We start from the raw sequence: 19,847 nt of genomic DNA, 5'->3' as shown, positions 1-19,847 counted from the left end.
TTCGAAATGTATTCATTTTCCTATGAATCAATCTAATTTCTCATTCTTTATCGCTGAGTAATATTCCATTTTATAGAAAAAACACATCTTCTTTATCCAGTTTCCAACTGATGGGCAAATGGGCTGTTTCCAAGTTTTAGCTATTACAAACTGTGCCGCTATAAACATGGGTGCGCATACATCACTGTGATATGATTCTTTTAATTCTTTTTGAAAGATACCCAGCAGAGGGATGGCTGGGTCAAATGGAATCTCTAGTCCCAGGGCTTTGAGGTCTCTCCATATTGATTTCCATAGTGGTTGCACCAGTCTGCACTCCCACCATCAATGGAGAAGGGTTCCTTTCTCCCCACAACCCTGACAATATTTGTTATGGTGTGATTTCTTGATAGCAGCCATTCTTTGTGGGGTGAGGTGGAATCTCATTTTACATGATCAAAGTAAACAATAGAATTCAACAGGAGACAGTATCAGAATGAAAAGTGGTAAGAAAGCATATTATTATCTTTAGGGGGATTCAAGAAGTTATTGCATTTTTTTTTTTTTATTACCAAGGATTGAGCTTAGGACCTTACACTTGCAAGGCAAGCACGGTGCCACTATGCTAAATCCCTGGCCAGTTATTGTGTCTTTGGAACATGAATAAGCAGCCATGAAAACCAGCAACTAGATAACAAGAAACTAGCAATATAATTTTTTAAAAACCAATTAAAGGGTACTAAAAAGTAAAATAAATTTGTCCGAAGTCTAAGTTAATGATCTGAAAGATAAAGTCAAGAAATTCTCCCAGAACCTAGACTGAAAAGATGGAAGCATAAATTAATAGATTGGAGGACAGAGTAAAAGAAGTCAAATCCGCCGTATAGGGATTTCCAAAAGGAAAAGGTAGTAAAGAGAAGGATAATGAAATGGAAGATTAAATAAAACTAGAGCAGGGTTTTCAGAACAAGGGTAGACAGAAATAATAGGAGCCATAGATAATAGATTATGATTTCCAAAGGTAAAGAAATTTATTTCTTCAGAATAAAAATACGGAATGCTTAGTTGGAAAGAAACAAAAAGTAAAAGATACGAATTTATAAATATACTATGAAATGTTATAACTCCAGGATAAAAACTAAAGTCTTAATATTTTCAGAGAAGCAGAAGAGCTTTTCTTTTTTTTTTGGTACTGAGATGTAATTTAGGACCTTGCACTTCCAAGGCAGGCTGGGGACATTGAGCTAAAGCCCTGCTCACAAAAACACATTTTATCTCCAAAGAAATGAGCATATTTTCATCAAATGTTTGAAATGCAAACTATGCCAAGTGTTATTGAAAATTTAAAAATATTTTGAACCTAGAATTCTGTAAAAATATAAACTATCACTAAATTTGGAATAAAAGGACACTTTTAAATGTATTCAGAGAATTAATATCTGTGCACTTCTATGAATTTATACCTGTGTACTGAAAATGTTTGTTGAAAAAATAATAAAGATTCACTCCAGTAAGTATAAAAACAAAGCAATCTAAGAAAGAGGACAGTGTGAAATTCAAGAATGATAGTAAGAAAATAAGCCAGTAAATACTATAGCTTAGTGTAAATATTGAAATTGTGACTGAACCAATTGCTGAGAAATGCTCCCTTAGAGATCGAAAAGGTAGCAGAAAGACTGGTAATCATCTGGAACTAGTCAAGTTACATATTGTTGTAATCAAATGTTGTGGGGTTTAATCAAACATTGGGGGAATCTTGTTTGGGAAGAGTAAATAATAGATAGAGATTAATTTTTAACACATTAGAAAACTTGCTATATTGTGTCTATTTTAAATACAAGTGTGTGAAGAGAATAAATTAAGTATATAAAATGATAAAGGGAAGCAAACAGATGTTTGATCAATCTACATTAAAACATGAAAACAAAGAGGAAAATAGTATAATAAACAGAAGCACACAGAAGATGACAGTAGAAAGACCACTTTTGGATAATATATCTCTACAGTAATTGAAATTGAGTTAAAGTTTACCTTAAAACATTGAGATTATCTAAGTAAGCTACAAATTTTGTCACAAACTAAATACCCAGTATATGCTCTTTGTAATAGGCATCCTAAAAATGAAAATGAAGAATAATTTTAATTCAAGGTTTAGGTAAAAATTGTCACAGGCAAACTGTAACCAAAAGAAGGTAAAAACATTAATTAATAAAAACAAAATGAAATTAAAGGTGAAAAAGATAAAATGAGACAGAGGGTAAAATTGTACACTGATTTTAAAGAAATTTGTAAATTAATCTTATGAAAAATTCACATAATCGCCACAGATAAAGTTGTTGCAGAATCTTTATTCCTTCTTTTTGCCAGCACCAACACTGGTCTTTGCACCCAGCCTGACTTTTTTCATTGTGTTCTGTTCCTTTCAACGTTTCCTTGAGATATTTTCCTTCTTATGCAGGCCATGTTTTACTAGTCTATGCTTGGGTTCCCTTTACTTTGCATAATTCCTTGATGCATAAATAGTGCTAAAGCTAATTGTTGTGCCACCACCAAAATGGATCCTGAAGCAAAAAACAAGATGACATATAGTGTGGTATTTAATATGTAGGCTAATTTCCCCAAACACCTTCTTGGGTGTTTCCTCTGAAATAATCAGTTGCTCATGAATTTGCTGGTCTGGATAGTTACCGTGTCATTCATGACAGTTGCTTGGCCTCAGTAACCAGAGAGAGAGAAAAAAGTGTTATACTGATTACTAATAAAATTCACCAAAAAATGTAATGGCTGTGAGCGTTCCCAGACCAATGAAGAAACTGGAATAAATAACCTCCTGTCTCCATAATGTTCTGTTGAGTTTACCAGAAATTGACCAAAACAGAAGTAGGAGACTTTTTTCAGAGATCTCTCTTGTTTTGCTATTATTTTTTGGAATAGAACAGAATTTTATTTTTTACTAGTACATGTTTGCAGTACATATGGATACATTAAACATGTGAAGTTGGTACATACATATAAAAAAGTACTTGTTCTTTTCACCCCCTACCCTTCCTATTCCTCTCACCTCCTTCTACCTCTTGGTCCCCTTTCTATTGGCAAAAGCTCTATTTTCATTCTTTACCATTTTTTTTCTCATTCCGTGGCCGTCCCCTTCTTCCTTTCATCTCTTGTTCCCTTTCACATTTGAGAAAAATCTCCCTATTTATTATTACTCCTGTTATTTATCTTTTATTTTATTTATATTTGTGGTTTCTCATATAGGGAGACCATGCAGTATCTAAGCTTGTGTACAGATTTATTTCAGAACACTGAGATACCATTTTACTCTAGAAAGAATGGCTATCATCAAGACATCAAATAATAACAAATGCTGGTAAGCCTGTGAGGAAAAAGGAAGCCTTCTGCATTGTTGCTTGGAATGTGAACTAGTACAAGCGCTATGGAGATTAGTATAGAGATTCTTCAAGAAACTAAAGTAGAAATCCCAGCTATTCTCTTTCTAGGGATCTTCTCAAAAGAGTTAAAGTCATCATATTACAGTGACATAGGCATACTTATATTTATAGCAGCACAATTTATAATAGCTAAATCTTGGAGTCAGCCTATATGTCCATCAACAGATGAATGAATAAAGAAGGTATGGTATTTATTATAAATAATGGAGTAGCACTCTGTTATAAAGAATGCTAAACTTGAGTTACTTGTAGGTAGATAAATGCACTTTGAGAAAACTCTTGTGATAATGTTACCAGGTTGGGAGTGTTCTCCAGGTTCTTGATGTCCTAAGTAAAGTATTGAGCAGAGCACCTAAGGGTAGCAGTGGGATTGATTTATTGAAAGAGAAAAGATGAAATGAACTCCAGAGTGTGGGTGGGCTAGCGAGAAGAGCTCATGCAGCAGGGGGTTTGGTGTTAGGGTGTTAATCTTTCAGTTTTGGAATCGTTTGTCCTGTATAATCACTTATCTGTGTATGAACATTCTTTTGATGCTTTTTTTTTAACATTTCTCCTAAATGTTATGTGTGTGTATGTGTGTATGTATATATGTGTGTGTGCATGTATATATCTAAATGTTATGTGTATGTGTGTATGTGTGTGTGTATATATATATATACATATATATATATGTATATATATATGTATGTGTATATATATATATATATATATATATGAGAGAGAGAGAGAGAGACATTAAAGCTTTATTTTTATGTGTGTGTCTTCAGAGGAGCCACAGTCAGGAGGACTCAGTTTTGTAGATTCAGAATGACCTTAGGTAGATACAAATTTTCTAAAGGCAATAGTTTTTTCTCACCAGTATGCCATTTAATCCTGAATGTAATTCTAGCTTCATAGATTTCATGAACACTCGTGGTTAGATGTGACCTTAGTAACCTCTTCATAATTATTTTAGATCAAGACATGCAGCTGAGCATTTTTTCTTTTGGTTCCAGTCACCACCAGCAAAAGAGTCACTTCCTTTCTTTGAGTCTCAATAAATGTGCTGTGAGATACCACTATTAATGATCTCAAAGTTTGAGGGAACCTAAGGATACTTAAGGACATGACCCCACTGTCAGGGGTGTGTCATAACGGGACACAATTATGCAAACATGACTTAGTGTAGACCACTATGTGTTTGCAACACGATCATGCCAGGATACACAGCTCTTGTTTCTCAGTATATATCATTGTGTCTAATAATGACTAAATAAGGGCTAAAGGAATAAAAACAAGCAGTTCTTGGGCTCTGGCTCTGCTGCTTCTGCTTTCGTCTTGGCTCTTATGTCTGGGGAACTCACAACAAATGCATGGATCCCTCCCGGGTTCCTGCTGAGAGGCTCAGCCCAGACACTTGCCTTTCAGTGAGTAAAATCAACAACCACTAAGATATTTTCCTTCTCAACAGGCTTATTTTTCTGTTTCATGAATTTCACCTGTCATTTTTGTAAAACCCAGTCAAAGAAACATTTCTCTGACATGTTTGGATTTCATGAATTTCACCTGTCATTTTTGTAAAACCCAGTCAAAGAAACATTTCTCTGACATGTTTGAGGAAAATCATGTATGAGGAAAATCATGTATGAGGAAAATCACTTTTTATCTTCTTTCATTTCCCAGATCTTTAGAAGAATAAAAAGAAATGTTTGAAGGAATGGTAGTTAGTGTGTAGTGATTGAGAAAACACATGTTTACCTGTAAGTGTCTCAGGATTATTTGATATACTCTCTGTCCTTAGGTATCAGCAGTTCTTGAGTGTCTCAATCTGTTTCCTCACAAATGTGGCCTTTTCCTTCTGCAGCTGCATTGCAGGCACTAAAAAGGAAGAAGAAGTTTGAGAAGCAGCTTACTCAGATCGATGGCACCCTTTCCACCATTGAGTTTCAGAGAGAAGCCCTGGAGAATTCGCACACCAACACTGAGGTGTTAAGAAACATGGGCCTTGCAGCGAAAGCAATGAAAGCAGTTCATGAAAACATGTGAGTGACTTTGGCATTCCTTTCAATCATTAATATCCTCAAAACTGGAAAAGCCTTTGAAATTATGATGAGTTTTGGTGGAATGGGCTCATGCATCTGAAGCTTTTTAATTTATTGAATGGGATGCTTTGTCAGGGGGAATTTGGAGGTTACAGTAACAACACCAAAAGAAGAAATTTATGAAAAATAGAAGGGAGTCCATTTCTAGTGTTTCTCATTTTCCTCATGATTGTCTAAAAGTGAATAATTTAATTTTATAACTTTAAAAAGACTTCATTGTCAATATCTGGGGGGATGTTAGCCCTGTAAGATTGTAGTTGCCAAAACTTTGACAGGAATAAGAATCGTTTGGATAAAGTGCTGACAGAGAGAATGAATTTGAATCTTTGAACTAGGATATGATTTCTTTTTTTTTTCATTAAGTTTATTGGTACATTTAAAGCAAACAATGCAGTTTCATTTATCATTGGGATCTTGTATCTTTACATGATATATCTTGGTTCTTGTTTTTTCCCCCATACCCCTGCCCTCCCTTCCCCTTTCCCTATATTTACAAAGACTTCGTTTCCATTTTTTCATTTTTTCACATTTTTTCTTTTCCTTTTCCCTTTTCTTTCCCCTCCTTTTCCCCCTTCCCCTTTTATGGCCTTTTCATCTTTAGCCAAGTTCCCAAGTGATTCTGATTCTACCCTATGTTTGAGAACCACTGACCCAGAAAAATACTTATCAAGATCAACTTCTACAGTTTAGAGATCAAATCCCTGGGTTTATATTCCTAGTTGTATAGTTGATTATCCTTTGGTCAGATTGCTTTGCCTCTCCATAACTTAGTTTCCTCATACGTAAATTGGTGATAATAATGGAATGTCCTTTGTGCAGCTGCTGTGAAACACAATGATAGAACAAAGTGAGCAGAATTCCTGGCACAGAGTCTTCACTTGATTATCCATGTTTCTATTGACAGTGAGGCTGGTGGAGATTTGCTTTACTTTTGCTCTGGAAAATAAATGCCTGAGATTCAATCCTTTCTTGATACTGGACACCATAGTGGATTCGGGACCCGGGGTGCATAAGAGCAATGGGTGACTGAAGAATGTAGACAAATTTTTATATGGTGGGTGAAGATGAAAAAGGGAGAGGATGGGCCAGTGGAGATAACCTTACCAAAATTTTTTTGACTTGATAATTCATTAACATCAGCCACCACTTTGGCAGCTTTAGAGAGAGCATCAGATTCATTATCAGACTCACAATACTCTGTTGCTGCTGTAACCTGGGAGTTCCAATGTGCTGCAAAGTTAGCCTTTCTCTCCAGTAACTTAGCATCGTCATGCCATTGTGTTCCTTCTGAGGAAGATTCACCCATCTCCAAACTGTAGCCATACGTTTCTCATATTCCATTTAATCATTACAGTCATTGTAATATAATAATAAAGATGGGAGCTACAGGGTGGTAGGAGAGTGGTAAAAATATTCTTTTTCATTACTACATAAAATATGTCAAAGTCTGCAGCTTTTTTATGGTGTACAGAGTCTGAGAAACTCAAAAAAAGATGAATTCCCCTGGGAACTCAAACTTCCAGTGTTCTGGTTACTTAGTAATAAAGGGAGGTATCATTTTTTCTTGTGTTCAGTGAGTCTTGCTTACTTTGAGAGTTAAAGGAATGGTTCAGAGGTGGAGTGTTATTAAAAACAGCCCAGAACGTGGCCTTTAGACACTAACAGGCTGAAGGGTAGAGGCCAGTGGGACTCAGGTGCTAGAAACTGTTGTTGAATCAGACATCTGCCCTGTGGCTTCTTGGATTACTTGCTGTGATTGTTGATTCTTCTGAGGACTTAGGAGATTTCATCCTGCTGTCTTTAGTAACCTCCAGAACATCACCACTGTTAGAGACCCTCAGGGAGCCAGATCTCAGAGATATTAGGTATTATAGAAAATAGTTCTCTAGCCCCAGAGTTTAACATCTACAGAGGCCTGCTTTCGGAGTGACTACTGAAAGCTGGCACACTTGGCTTGGTCATGGTGGTCCTTGGTGTTCCATGATACCATTTTTCCCAGAGGTAATACACAGCAGCATATATTTAACTTTTACATATGCCCTACCATTTTCAAAATGGTTCCATAAATAGTATTAGTTGTAAAATAATTTGATTTCTAATGACTCCCAATGATAATGGCTATTTACTTAATATTTAATGTATGAATCTATAGGATTGTTAATTTTAAAATACAAATTATTTTTTAAAAATTATTTTAAAAATATTATCACCAGGATTTTTTGTTATGCTACTGAAATAATTTAGTTTACATGGACTCATTTTTCATATGAATTTATTCCTAAGTTCACTAAATTATAAAATATTTCGACAAATATTTCAATATTACTTCCCAGGGATCTGAACAAAATTGATGATTTGATGCAAGAGATCACAGAGCAACAGGATATTGCCCAAGAAATCTCAGAAGCATTTTCTCAACGGGTTGGATTTGGCGACGGCTTTGATGAGGTGGGTAACATAACATAAACAATGTGGTATTGTAGCTGCTATAAAGCATAGCTTCCTGTAAAATGAAGTTGTCATTTCTTTTATTACTTTAAGAATAAATGGTAGTTGTTGCAAATGTACTTCTCTTAGGAGGTAAATGAAACATTAGCAGCTCCAATTTAAAGGAAAGATTAATATAGTTTGGCATACAGCCTCCTAATTAAGTTTTCAGCTATTAAGGGAAAAGCAGCATGTGATTATGTAAAGTTGGTGACTTTTAATGGTTGGAGCCCAGATAACCCTATTACAAGGAATCACATGCTAGCACATCTGGGCAAACAAAGCAGACTGTGTCAGTCTGCAAAGAACAGACATACCATGCTCTGTAGCTATTAAATTAGAGGTTAGGCTGCCTCTGTTTATGACACAGGCTATGAAACAGAACAAATGTGGAGTGGCATTATTAACACACACATTCCATTCAGATTAATCAAGTCCAATAATACAGTCTGTAATTATAATGATGGTGTCTACATTGTGAATTTCAATTGTTCTACTCAATGCTTACACAAGTAGGACTAGGACACATTTAGAAATATTGGAGTAGCATAGCAAAGAATTGAACTTCTTGCTTTTATTAAAAATGTTACAGCTTACAAGTAAATATTTGGTCTCATGGAATCCTAGAAAATGAGAATTCAGTGTTTACAACTTTTAAAAATGGATCGAGGTTTGGCAAAATATGGCTTGTAGCCCACATCATTCTCATAGTGACAAATGGCAGTGGTTTTAGCATTTTAAAGTGTAGAGAATAAAAGTAAAGAAGACAACATGCCAGGGGAAGATTTGTGGCCTGTGAAGTCTAAAAAGTTACTGACTGGCCATTCATAAATAAGTTTGCAGGCCCACAGTGTAAAGAGTACAGTATGACACGGTGGAAAGGGACTGGGTTGATGGGGACATTTTGATTCTACCATTTAGCAAAAACTTAAATAAATCCCTTTATTTTTCTGACCCTTAGTTTTCTCATTTATAAAGTGGAAACTATTGGATTATCTTCAAAATTTCTTAAGTTCTGCAACTATTTTATAATGATCAAATAAGTGCTTGGTATCCAAAAGCTAAAAATCATGGTGGAGCTGACTACTCTGCTGTCATCTTATTTGTAAAGAAAGCATCAATATCTTTTTGGTGCTGTGTCTAAATATCAAGCACTATCTGCAATTCTGGGCATGAATTCAGCAGATGATACCTTATTCTGATATAAATGTAGTTTCCATATTCCTAATTGCTTTGTGAGCAGAGATAGAACATCAGAAAATTTAGCCTGATATCATTTTATTTATAGAACCTGTGGAACACCACAAAACACATATTTATTTTGATGATGGCATTTCACTGAGACTATACACGTTCACATTTTGTTTCCTTTTCGTGTAGTTGACTTAATAGAGGTCAGATAGCACACTACAAAGTTGATACTAATTGACTTGCTTATCGAGTGAGTGACTTAACTGTCTTCTCTCTTGCTCCATGGTCTTGTAATTCTCCATTTAATATATTTATTTGTATGTCTTTATCCCAAATTCAGGCATGAGCTCCTTGAATGTAGAGAGTGTTTATTTAACTTTTGACCCCCAGTGCTGAGTTCAAAACCTTCCCAGGATGGAAGTCTTAATACATTTGTTATGAGTGAATGAAGAAATAAATAATTTACTTGGTTGAATATAAGTGTTTATTCATTTCTCACTAGGGTATTTCTTTATTTTTTCAGCTTTAATTGTGTTTATTGGTACATTTTAGGGATACGGTACAGTTACATGCACTGTTGGGATCTTGTACCTCTACATGACAAGTCTTGATTCTCATTTTTTCCCCTTACCCCTGCCCTCCCTTCACCCCCTCCTCCCCTCCCCATCTACAAACACTTTATTTTCATCTTTTCAATCTCTCACATTTTTTTCCCTTATTACCCTTCCCCTACCCATCCCACCTTCCCTACGCCTTTAGCTCCTTTCTTCCCATTTCTAAATGTCAGTAATCTTATTAGGATCTTATGCATTGTTGCAGATAATTCACACCAGGGAAACTATTTAGGATATTTCTTAGTATGATGACGTGAGAAACACATGATGACAAATTTAGTTTTGACTAAAACTCCTCCTTCTGAGGGGAGTTGGTCTCTAACTGAGGACCTAAGGACAGCTAGATATGAACTATTTCAAGTCATCTCAGGCCTGGTATAGGCGATCTACATCCTTACAGTCTTGAACTAATTTTGCCTTTCTGCATTTTTAAACACAGAATTATTTTAGAATAAACTAAACTCACAAGGATCACTGTTAAAAGAGAAAATATGTTATATTTATGTTGAATTAAGTTTTAATACCTCAAATGCATGCATGATTTATATTGACTGGTGATTTGACAAAGGAGCCAAAGTACCTTTGATTCTTTTTAGTTTTTGTGCATTATGGTCTCGCTATATTTGTTTTCTCAGTAGCATTAGCCCAAATAAAAATATTTGTTTTCTTTAATTAAAGTTTCACAGCTTCTTAACAGGAGAAAAGAACATATTGGAAAAATGACAGGCAAGGTGTAAACTTCCCAGAAACTGAAGAGATTATATATTCAGCTAGCGCAAATTACTTGAATGGCTGTTTGCTGAAGTATTATAAGATTAACTACAACAAATTTGCACAACCCCAAATATTCATTTTTTAATCATTGCTCAGTGTTGCAAAACAGGCTTAGTTTCAAAATAAATATTCCATTTCACTGGGTTCTCACATATCAATTGGGTAGCAGATGTTCTTGTTATTGTGTTTAAGGAAACCCACTTCTTGAAACGTTAACTCTCTAATTCTTCCTTTCTCCTGCATTCAGGATGAGTTGATGGCAGAACTTGAAGAACTGGAGCAGGAGGAATTAAATAAGAAGATGACAAATATCCGGCTTCCGAAAGTGCCTTCCTCTTCTCTCGTGGCACAGCCAGATAGAAAGCCGAGTGCACATAGGTCTCGCACAGGTCTGTTACAAAAATCCACTACATGTGTTCTCCTAGCTTACTAAAGTCATAGCCAGACGCACCCTGTTAAGCACTTATATTTGACTTCATGAATTAACACACTTTATACATAATTCATTTTGTTTTCTGTGCTGAAAGTGTGAATGACTCCAGTGACTTAAGTTTTACTGTTTTTGTATTCCAGCATCTTCCAGAAGAACCGAAGAGGAAGATGATTTCAACGAACTGGCAGCTTGGGCTTCTTGTTAAACTAAAATTGAATTTGTGGACACGTATATAAATGCACTATATACATAAGACATAAAAATATTTTGGCCAAGTTCAGAAGTTAACAAAGACCCTGTTTCATATTTACACTTGATGAATAATTGTCTTTTAAGCTTCATAGTTAAAAATTAAGAAAGGAGTCATGAAGACATAAAATCAATGACAGAAAAGGGCTTCCCAGCGTGCCTTAGAGGATCTGTCCGTATGAATGGGGTAGGGCATTGTATGTTTACTTGGTCACTACTGTATTTCCAGTCTTGGCATGTAGTTGACACCTTCTGTGTATTTGTTGGAAGAAAACTGAATTCTGCTGACATAGCAGACATACAACAGTTTGAATTTGTTGATTAAGGGTACATTTAGGAAAGCTGAGGAAAATTTCCTTACTATGTAACTGCAAGGTTCCTGGGTGTATTTATCATTAGTGATAAACAGAAATACATTGTATCTCTTTTAGGGGAGATTTCTTTCTCCAGAGTCCTGTATAAGTCTCTATACATGTAGTTGCACTTAAGTTTTGCAATTTAAAACTTTAAAGAAGCTTTAATTGACATTTATTATGCCAATTAGGCTTGGAATGGGGCAATGGATGCATTTTCCAAAATGTCTGAAAGCACTAACAGCTTACACTGCTGAGCAGGAATCTCCTGGGTATAATTTAGCCACTTAGGGATCTGCGTTAACACTTCCAGGCCATTATGATGCTGTTATGGCTTCAATGTACTAAATGTGGGAGTGCTTATTCTTTTCTGTTTTGTGCTGTTTTGCAGGTTTTTTTACACTTTACAGTATATACTTTGTAAATATATAAAACGTTGCCATTTAGAAGCATATCTTGAATAATGTTTTGGCCGTATTTATTTTAAAATAAAAATAAATTTTACAATTATGTATTACCTATAATATATCATAGAACCTAAAATGGCAAATATTATTACAGAAAATGTTCTAGTATTCTGTACCTTTGCTTAGTAATATAGTGGAATGGAAAGAGTGCTAGATCCAAAGGTAACAAGCCCTCATTTTAGTCTCTGGGGTGCCATGAGCATGTGTAATAAGCTTTCTGAGCTTCTGTGTCTTCACGGGGGAATCTAAGAGCTGGACCCCACGATCCCTAGTGATTCCATTCCGTCTTAGGTCTTTGGCAGTGTTCCTACCCTTCAGAACATAGAGACCAAATCTTCCTTATTCCTCAAGTCCTAGTTAAAATGACCTTTGTTTTGGGAAACATCTTGCTTTTCCAGACTGAATTAGTTCTTCCCGCTGTATGCTTTCATAGCTCTCTGCTCTCTCTTCTATCACTTTTCATGATTATATTGCATCTTTATTCAGTCAATTAATTATTGTTTTTCCCTGTTGAACTGTGGTAACCACGAGGGCCGAGACTGTATGTCTTTTAGTCCAATGGTCCGTGCCTAGTCTCTGCACCATTTCTCATACACAGCAGGAATTCAATCAATATTTATTAAATGAGCAGCAGTTGAGCTTTATATATTTTGGTACAGTAGCATAACAGGAACTAGATTTATCTTCTTCCCTTACTCAACTAGAAAACTAGACAAAGTATAGAAAACAACAATTTTCTGACATCGGGCAATGCGCAAAGCTGACCGTGATTCCTAACAGAAGGGAAACCAGTGCCCTGGGTCAATGCCTTCCTAGGATGGGGACCCAGACAGAGCTCTGTGGTCTTGAACTGTGCTCGCAATGTTTGCCTCTCACCCCTATTCATATATTTAAATCCTATCCTAATCCCAAAGATGATGGTTGTAGAAGCTTTTAGAAGATGACTAAATCGTGAGAGCAGAGCCTCGGGGATGAGATTAGTGATCTTATAAAATAGGCCCAAAGAGCTTGTTCCTAACCTGTAGCCAAGTGAGAGCACAGGGACAAGGCACTATTTATAAACCAGAGAGAGTTCTCCCTGCACACCATGTCTGCTGGTGCCTTGGACTTGGGCTTCTAGTATCTTCTAGAGTCTGGTGCCTCTAACACTACTAGATATAAATTTTGTTTTATATAAGCTTTCAGGCCTTGGTGTTTCATTATGGCAGTTCCTACAGATTAAGACTGAAAAAGAGTACAAGAAGACTCTGGAGGTGAGGAGATGGATCCTTCTTTTTGGGCTGAAAACTAACTTCTGTATGTGCGTGTGAGGAAACTATTGAGGTTAGGAGAACTGCTGGAAAGATGTCACCTGGTTGATCCTTAGAGCTCCCACAGGGTCTCACAGAGGTCCCACCGACCAGAGTGGAAAGATTTCCTAATATGGGGGACTTCTCAGAGCGATGTTGCCTCAGTAATGGGGTCAAATTATATCTAGGCTGAAGATTATTCTAAGTTCGCCTTTACAATGTGAAATAGGAAGAAAAGGGCTAAAGGCGTAGGGAAAATGGGAAGGGTAGGGGAAAAGTAATAAGGGAAAGGGAAAAAATATGAGAAAATGAAAAAATGGAAATAAAATGTTTGTGAAGGGGGAGGGGAGGAGGGGTGAAGGGAGGGCAGGGACAAGGGGGAAAAAATGAGAACCAAGACCTGTCATGTAGAGGTACAAGATCCCAATGATGAATGTAACTGTGCTGTATACCTAGAATGTACCAATAAACTCAGGGAGGAAAGAACAAGCTTAAGAAGTAAGCCTGAAAATGATCAAATGATTCCAAGTGACTGGACAGCATTCCAGAAAAAACAACAACTCCTCAATACTTAAAGGAATATAAAAATTAGCAATAACAAAATAATTCAAACAAAGCTCAGGCACACAGTAATATAACATTTCCAAAGTCCAGCATTTGTCAGGAAATTTCAATCACGCAAAACAGAGAAGTGTCACCAATAACCAAGAGAAATAACAACCAATAACCAATAAAATAACCAATAACCAAGGGAAACACCATTCAGGGAGAAGAGACTCAGAAGTGGCACGTACAACGGAAGAGAAGGGTGTTCAAGCAGCTTTTAAAAACGTTCTCCATGTCTTGGCTATAGCAACCATAGTAGATACATTCCATGACCTCAACAAAGGAGACGAAAGCAAAAATATAGGACATCACAGATGGTATTAACAGTAGTTTTGACGCTGTCCCCCTCCCATGACATTTGTGCACTTGAAAGCATTGTAACAGGAACCATCCTAAATAAAACGAAGAAAAGACTCGGAAAAAGTACACAAGAGGAAAAGCAGAACATCTGACACAGAGCGTGTGTGTTAGCTTTGACTCTTTTCTTCTTAGACAGCCATGAAGTCCATCACAGGGGACCCATTTCTGGGACTTCATCAAGCCATTTCCTAACATGAATTTGGGGACTAAAATTCCAGCACATGAGCTTTTATGTGACACATTCAAATCATAATACCGCAAGTAAAAATCTGTCTCTTTCAACGATGGAAGTTACTGTGGCATGTTTAAAATGTCAGAACCTCCCAAGTGAGAGCTCACAGATGTTTGAACGTTTCTTCTAACCCTGATTAAACACACATGCCTGGAGAGTTCACTAGCCACATGAAATGAGCACTTGAAATGTGGCTAATACAATAGGGTAAATGCATTTCAATTGCATTTAATTTCAGTTAATTTAAATTTAAAAACCAGTACTACATTAATTTATTAAAAAAACTTTGAGTATGTTTAAACAACTTGGTTATACAAATCGACCGTTTCAGTTATAAAGCATGAAATCTATATATTGACCATGTATTTCTAGGGGAAATTTGCATCTGATTTGAGATGTGTTCTAAGTGTAAATTATACATTGGCTTTCAAAGTCTTTATAGATAAAAATAATGTAAAATATCTCATGAATAATTTTATATAAATCATATGTTGAACTGTTATTTTAGATGTACTGTGTTAAATAAAATGTTAAATATAACTTCAAGGTATTAAATTTATTTTACTTATTTCTACTTTTTAAATGTGGCTACTGGGAAATTTAAAATTGCATATGGTGTTCTTATATATTTCTACTGTCTAGTTTGGGTAAGATTAACTTCCTACTATCAATAAGTGCATAGAAATGTATGAAATGGAGTATAAAATGCCAAAAGCATTAAAAATAATTCTTTTTTTGTTAGAGGAGATATTTTGCTCTAAAAGGAAATAAAAATATTTTGAAATTAATCATAATGTGGCCCCTCTGCTGATGAAAAGTATGAAACTAAGTAGAGAACAGTTGTACAGGTAGACTATTCTTAAATTGGAAAGTATTGAAAAGAATAAAGGTATTAATTGGACATCTAATTCTCTCCTGCAAAGCATCCTTAGTGTGGCAAAAGTCTTGGAGAATGTGGGATGTTGGCTGAAGATTGGTTCCATGACTTTACTGGACACCTCATGGTGACCTTGTGTTCAGCAGTGCTGGATGGTTTGTTAGTGCTGTATACGTCTACGTGAGATGCTTGCCAATATGTTGGTTATGTTGTTTTGACTTTTGTAAGAAACGTATTCAGGGTAACAAGAGAGACAAACTTAGATTTATCGCAAGTGTTTTGAATAGTGATCCCAATAGAAGGAAATGTTTAAAATGTGAATCTAAGGAGGTTATAAGACAGAAAGGCAGCAGCCAGATCTAAGAAAGTCATTTTTCTGAGTGGCCTACTGTAGTGAAAAGAAAGCTGCATTATTTGAGGGGGTTGTTCTGCTCAAGAATCAAATTCCAGTGCCAGGAAATTTGACTGACCAAGCATGGCTCATGTAGCTACTTCTGGGGGCAGTCATATGGGTGCTCATAAACTGAGAAGTAGGAAGGGAAATTTTGTTAAAATATGGTAGTCAAGGTGATCTTAACTGAAGAAGAGGGAATGGATGTTGGCCACCAAAACACACACCCAAAAATGCCTGATATGTACTCAACAACTGGGAATCATTCAGTCTTGACTTCAGTACATCCTCATCCCAGGCAAACACAGTTTAAGCACTGACTTATTTAGTGAAAATTGGAGTAGGAAACAGTTCATACATCCTAGTGGTATTTGTCTTACTGAACAGATTGGATAATGTGCTAAAGTTAGCAAACCTAGCAAGAAGAAAGAAGAAAAGAAAACACGAAAAGAAGCTAGGACTAATGAGAATATCTTGGTATCATTACATTACAGCCCCGCATAAGAAACTGATAGAATGTCACCACTTCTTTCCTTCCATCTATCTAAGACAGACACTCATATTTCTCTTAGGGAAAGTATTTCTAGATAAAATCCTCCTCTAACTTCCAATTCACTTTGCATCATTTGTGTCAGCTTACTAGAAGGTTTATTTCCTATAAGACATTTGAGCTTTACATTAAGAGAGTACACACAGGACAAAGTAATAGAACTGTTATTTAGAAGAGAGATGCACTGAACAAGTCGGGATGCTTCTGATTGTGTATTATTTTCCTGAACATTTCTAGTATTTCCAGGCTATGGAGGGTTATTGATATGCTATTTATTTATGATGTCAGGAGGATTAAGTATCGGTCTTGAAAGCCAGAAAGACTATAGTATAGGGTTCTCTGTGGATCACAAAAGGAGTGACATATATGTAGTTAGTGATTTTAGGACCACCTTATTCTCAGTTTTGCTGTCCATGGCTTCAGTCACCTGTGGTCAATTGCATTTCAGAAATTATAAGTTCGAAACTGTGTCCTATATGGAGTCCCCTGGTGTTGTCATTTTTGCTTCTTATTGTAGTTGCTTTTTGTTTACTGACTTTCCTAAACTAATTTTGTTAAATCTGTACTCTTCATTGTGTGTGCACACACACACACACACATATTTAACATGAGAGAAGACAGTAATACAAAAAGAACAAAACAGACATAAAACATCATCTTAGTCCATTCCTGCTATTTCAGAGTGGGTAATAATAAAAATTATTTCTCACAGTTCTAGAAGGTGGAAAGTCCAAGATGACCTAGCAGACTTGAAGTCTGAGGACAACACCTTCCCACAGTGGAAGAAAAGACAAGTATTGTGTTATACTTTTCCTGCAGGCAAAGAGACAAATGGGATACTTGCTATATCCTCACATGGCAGGAGTTAGAAGGGGCGAGCAGCTCCTCAGAATTTCTTTTCCTTGTAAAGGCATTAATCCTGTTGACAAGGGCAGAGTCCTGATGACTTAATCACTTCCCAAAAGACCCCACCTGTCAACATCACAAGAATAGAAGCTAACTTTTAACACCAATGGGGGAAGGATACAGAAATCATAAATCAAAATGGAGGATACAATAAAAACAACTAATATAAGCAGATTAAGATCTCCATTTAAAAGGCAGAGATTGGTATCAGTAAGAGAAACAAAACATTACCCAATTAAATATTGTCTACAAGAGATACGTTGAGAGTAAAAATAGAGCAAATAAAATCAACTGGAAGAAAATTGTTAGCACCAATGTTCTTGTGTGGAAGTTAAGTATCAAAGGAAACCTTTCAGCACACTGTAAGAGACGCTCAGAAGTGACTTCTGAATTGCTCTTGGAGCACAGTCATGAAACGTGGCATCCTGCAGAGACCACAGCCCACTGTGAGGAGGGCCAGGGGCAGCAGTCCATGAGATGAGGCAGCAGTCCCATTCCTGAAGGGGGATTTGGAAGCACAACTTCCACCATGGCGACAGCACATAATTTGCTTAACTTTGTTGACTCTCATTTTCTGTATTTGTCAAACAAATATTGAAAAATATCTTTATACGTTCAGTATGAATATCAAATGTAACAACACATGGAAAAGCCTTGTATTGCCTGGTACACTGTAAGGAGTCAGAAAATTTTCTCTATTACCATATTGTTTTCAGCTTCTCTAACAGCTATAATAACCGTTCTGCAGGGCATTCAGTTTTCAGAAATGAACCACAAATTTTTGCTCCCAAGAGGTCTCAATGGGAAGGGAGGGGCAGGTACCAAAAGACCAGGAATGCAATGTGATAGGTGTTCCAGTGTTGCTTGGACACCACAGGCTCACCTCCTGGACACTGGCCCGAGTTGGTCCTGAAAGAACGAGTACTGAGATGCTGGTGTGTGAGAAGGCTGAGGCTGGGGAGGTTCGAGGAGACAGAGGATGGGTCTTGGATATCTTCATGTAGGAATTTGGATTTACACAGAAGATATTGAGAAGGCAATGAAGTATAAAAATTAAGCCCAGCCTCGTAGCACATGCCTGTGGTTCCAGCACTCTTGAGGCATGAGCATTGCTGTGAGTTCAAGGCCACCTTGGCCTACATAATGAGTTCAAGTTCAGCCCGGACCACTTAGCAAGACCGGGTCTCAAGAAACAATGACCAATTTGCATTTGCAAGATTCTATCACACAGATAATAGATTGGAGAGGGCAAACTGAATATAAGGAGCCCCACCGAGAGGCCGTGGCAGTCATCAGGCTGAAAGAAAATGGAAGAATTCATCAAAATATTCTGTGGTAAATGGAATACACTATTTCATTTGAGAGCTAGGTGGGATGAATAACTTGATTTAGGTACTACACGTTTTAATTTGTTTTGATAGTACGTTTTCTTAAAGGAGGTGGCCACTCATCTAAGTTAAATCTCTTTGGGATGTATCTCATTTAGGCAAGCAAGTCCGTAAAACTGCAACCGGTCCCTCGAGCCTTGGGATTTCCAATTTGTAGCATCGCTGCTGTCTCCCACGGTAGTTTTTCAGATGTTATTGTGTGCTATTACTCATTAATGTCACTAGGCGGCACCCTAAGCCCACTTTAAAGGAGAAGACCGCGGCGACTGTAACCTGCTACAGTCGCCTCCGCGTGTGAGAGCTTGATAACAATCTGGCTTTTATTAATTAAAACGTTGAAATGAAAACTGTTGTTTCTAAATGAGGCAACAAGACAGGCCATATGGTGGAACTGAGTCTGAGCGCCGAAAGTCTTTGGAAATCTGGTTCCGCTTCATTTCGGAGTGCGGTGCCTCCGTGCAGAGCACCAAGGCGAGGCCGCAGGGCACTGGAGGAGGTGCGCGGTCGCCCTCGGGAGCGGCCTTGCCCCAGTGCAGGGGTCCTGCGGCCCAGCTAACCCGGAGGTGGCTCGGTCCCCTGGGAAGTCTGCTACTGCTCCCCACGGAATGCACATAAACCCCGGTGATCTTGCCGAGCCGTGGGCAGGAGGTCGAGGTGCCCGAGGGAGAGGTCTGGGCGCGGGGCTGCCGGCTGGGCGGGCGGACCCTTGTGGGCCCCGGGCGCTGCACTCCCTTCGGAGCAGCAGCTCTGTTCACCTCCTCTTCCAGGCATGGCGTGGCGTCCTCCCTTCTCCTGGCGTTTCATCCTCACAGGAGTCCTCTGAGGCGAGCACGTCTTACACTCCACTTTGGTGAGGGCGGAGGTGAAATCCGGAGAGCTGCCTCCGGCCTGTGAGTGGCCAGTGACTGGGCTGTACTACTATTTTGTATTGCTGCTAAACAGTCACCACAAACGTTGAGGCTCAAAGGAGTCAAAAACCTACGGATTTTAGGGAACAGTCGGGGTGTGGGTAGGGCTGCCTTTGCTGCATCCACGGGCGAATCTGTTTTCTCTTCCCTTCCAGCTTCCGGTGGCCGCTCCCACTCCTTGGCTTATGGTCCCCTCCTCCCTCTTCAAAGCCAGCCTTACTGCGGAGCCCTGACCCTTCTTCAATCTTCATACCCTCTGT

General features: G+C 37.6%; 1 protein-coding gene and 1 pseudogene across 1 annotated transcript in view; one reads left to right on the top strand and one right to left on the bottom strand.

Moving 5' to 3' along the window:
- Chmp4c (charged multivesicular body protein 4C) overlaps positions 1-12,539 on the top strand; it is a 32,374-nt gene extending 19,835 nt beyond the window's left edge. Inside the window, exons 2-5 of the mRNA XM_010641617.3 lie at positions 5,275-5,452; positions 7,846-7,960; positions 10,826-10,967; positions 11,152-12,539. Coding sequence (XP_010639919.1) covers positions 5,275-5,452; positions 7,846-7,960; positions 10,826-10,967; positions 11,152-11,216 — 500 coding nt within the window. The 3' untranslated portion in view covers positions 11,217-12,539. The remainder of the gene's footprint in view (positions 1-5,274; positions 5,453-7,845; positions 7,961-10,825; positions 10,968-11,151) is intronic.
- On the bottom strand, positions 2,327-2,679 carry LOC117284746 (annotated as a pseudogene).
- Positions 12,540-19,847: the final 7,308 nt, after the last annotated feature.

The sequence above is a fragment of the Fukomys damarensis genome, unplaced genomic scaffold, assembly GCF_012274545.1.
Source record: "Fukomys damarensis isolate Sample0158 unplaced genomic scaffold, DMR_v1.0_HiC HiC_scaffold_5, whole genome shotgun sequence".
NCBI classification, from domain to species: Eukaryota; Metazoa; Chordata; class Mammalia; order Rodentia; family Bathyergidae; genus Fukomys; species Fukomys damarensis.
Note: the sequence above shows the minus strand (reverse complement) of the source record. Positions and strands in the feature narration are given on the sequence as shown.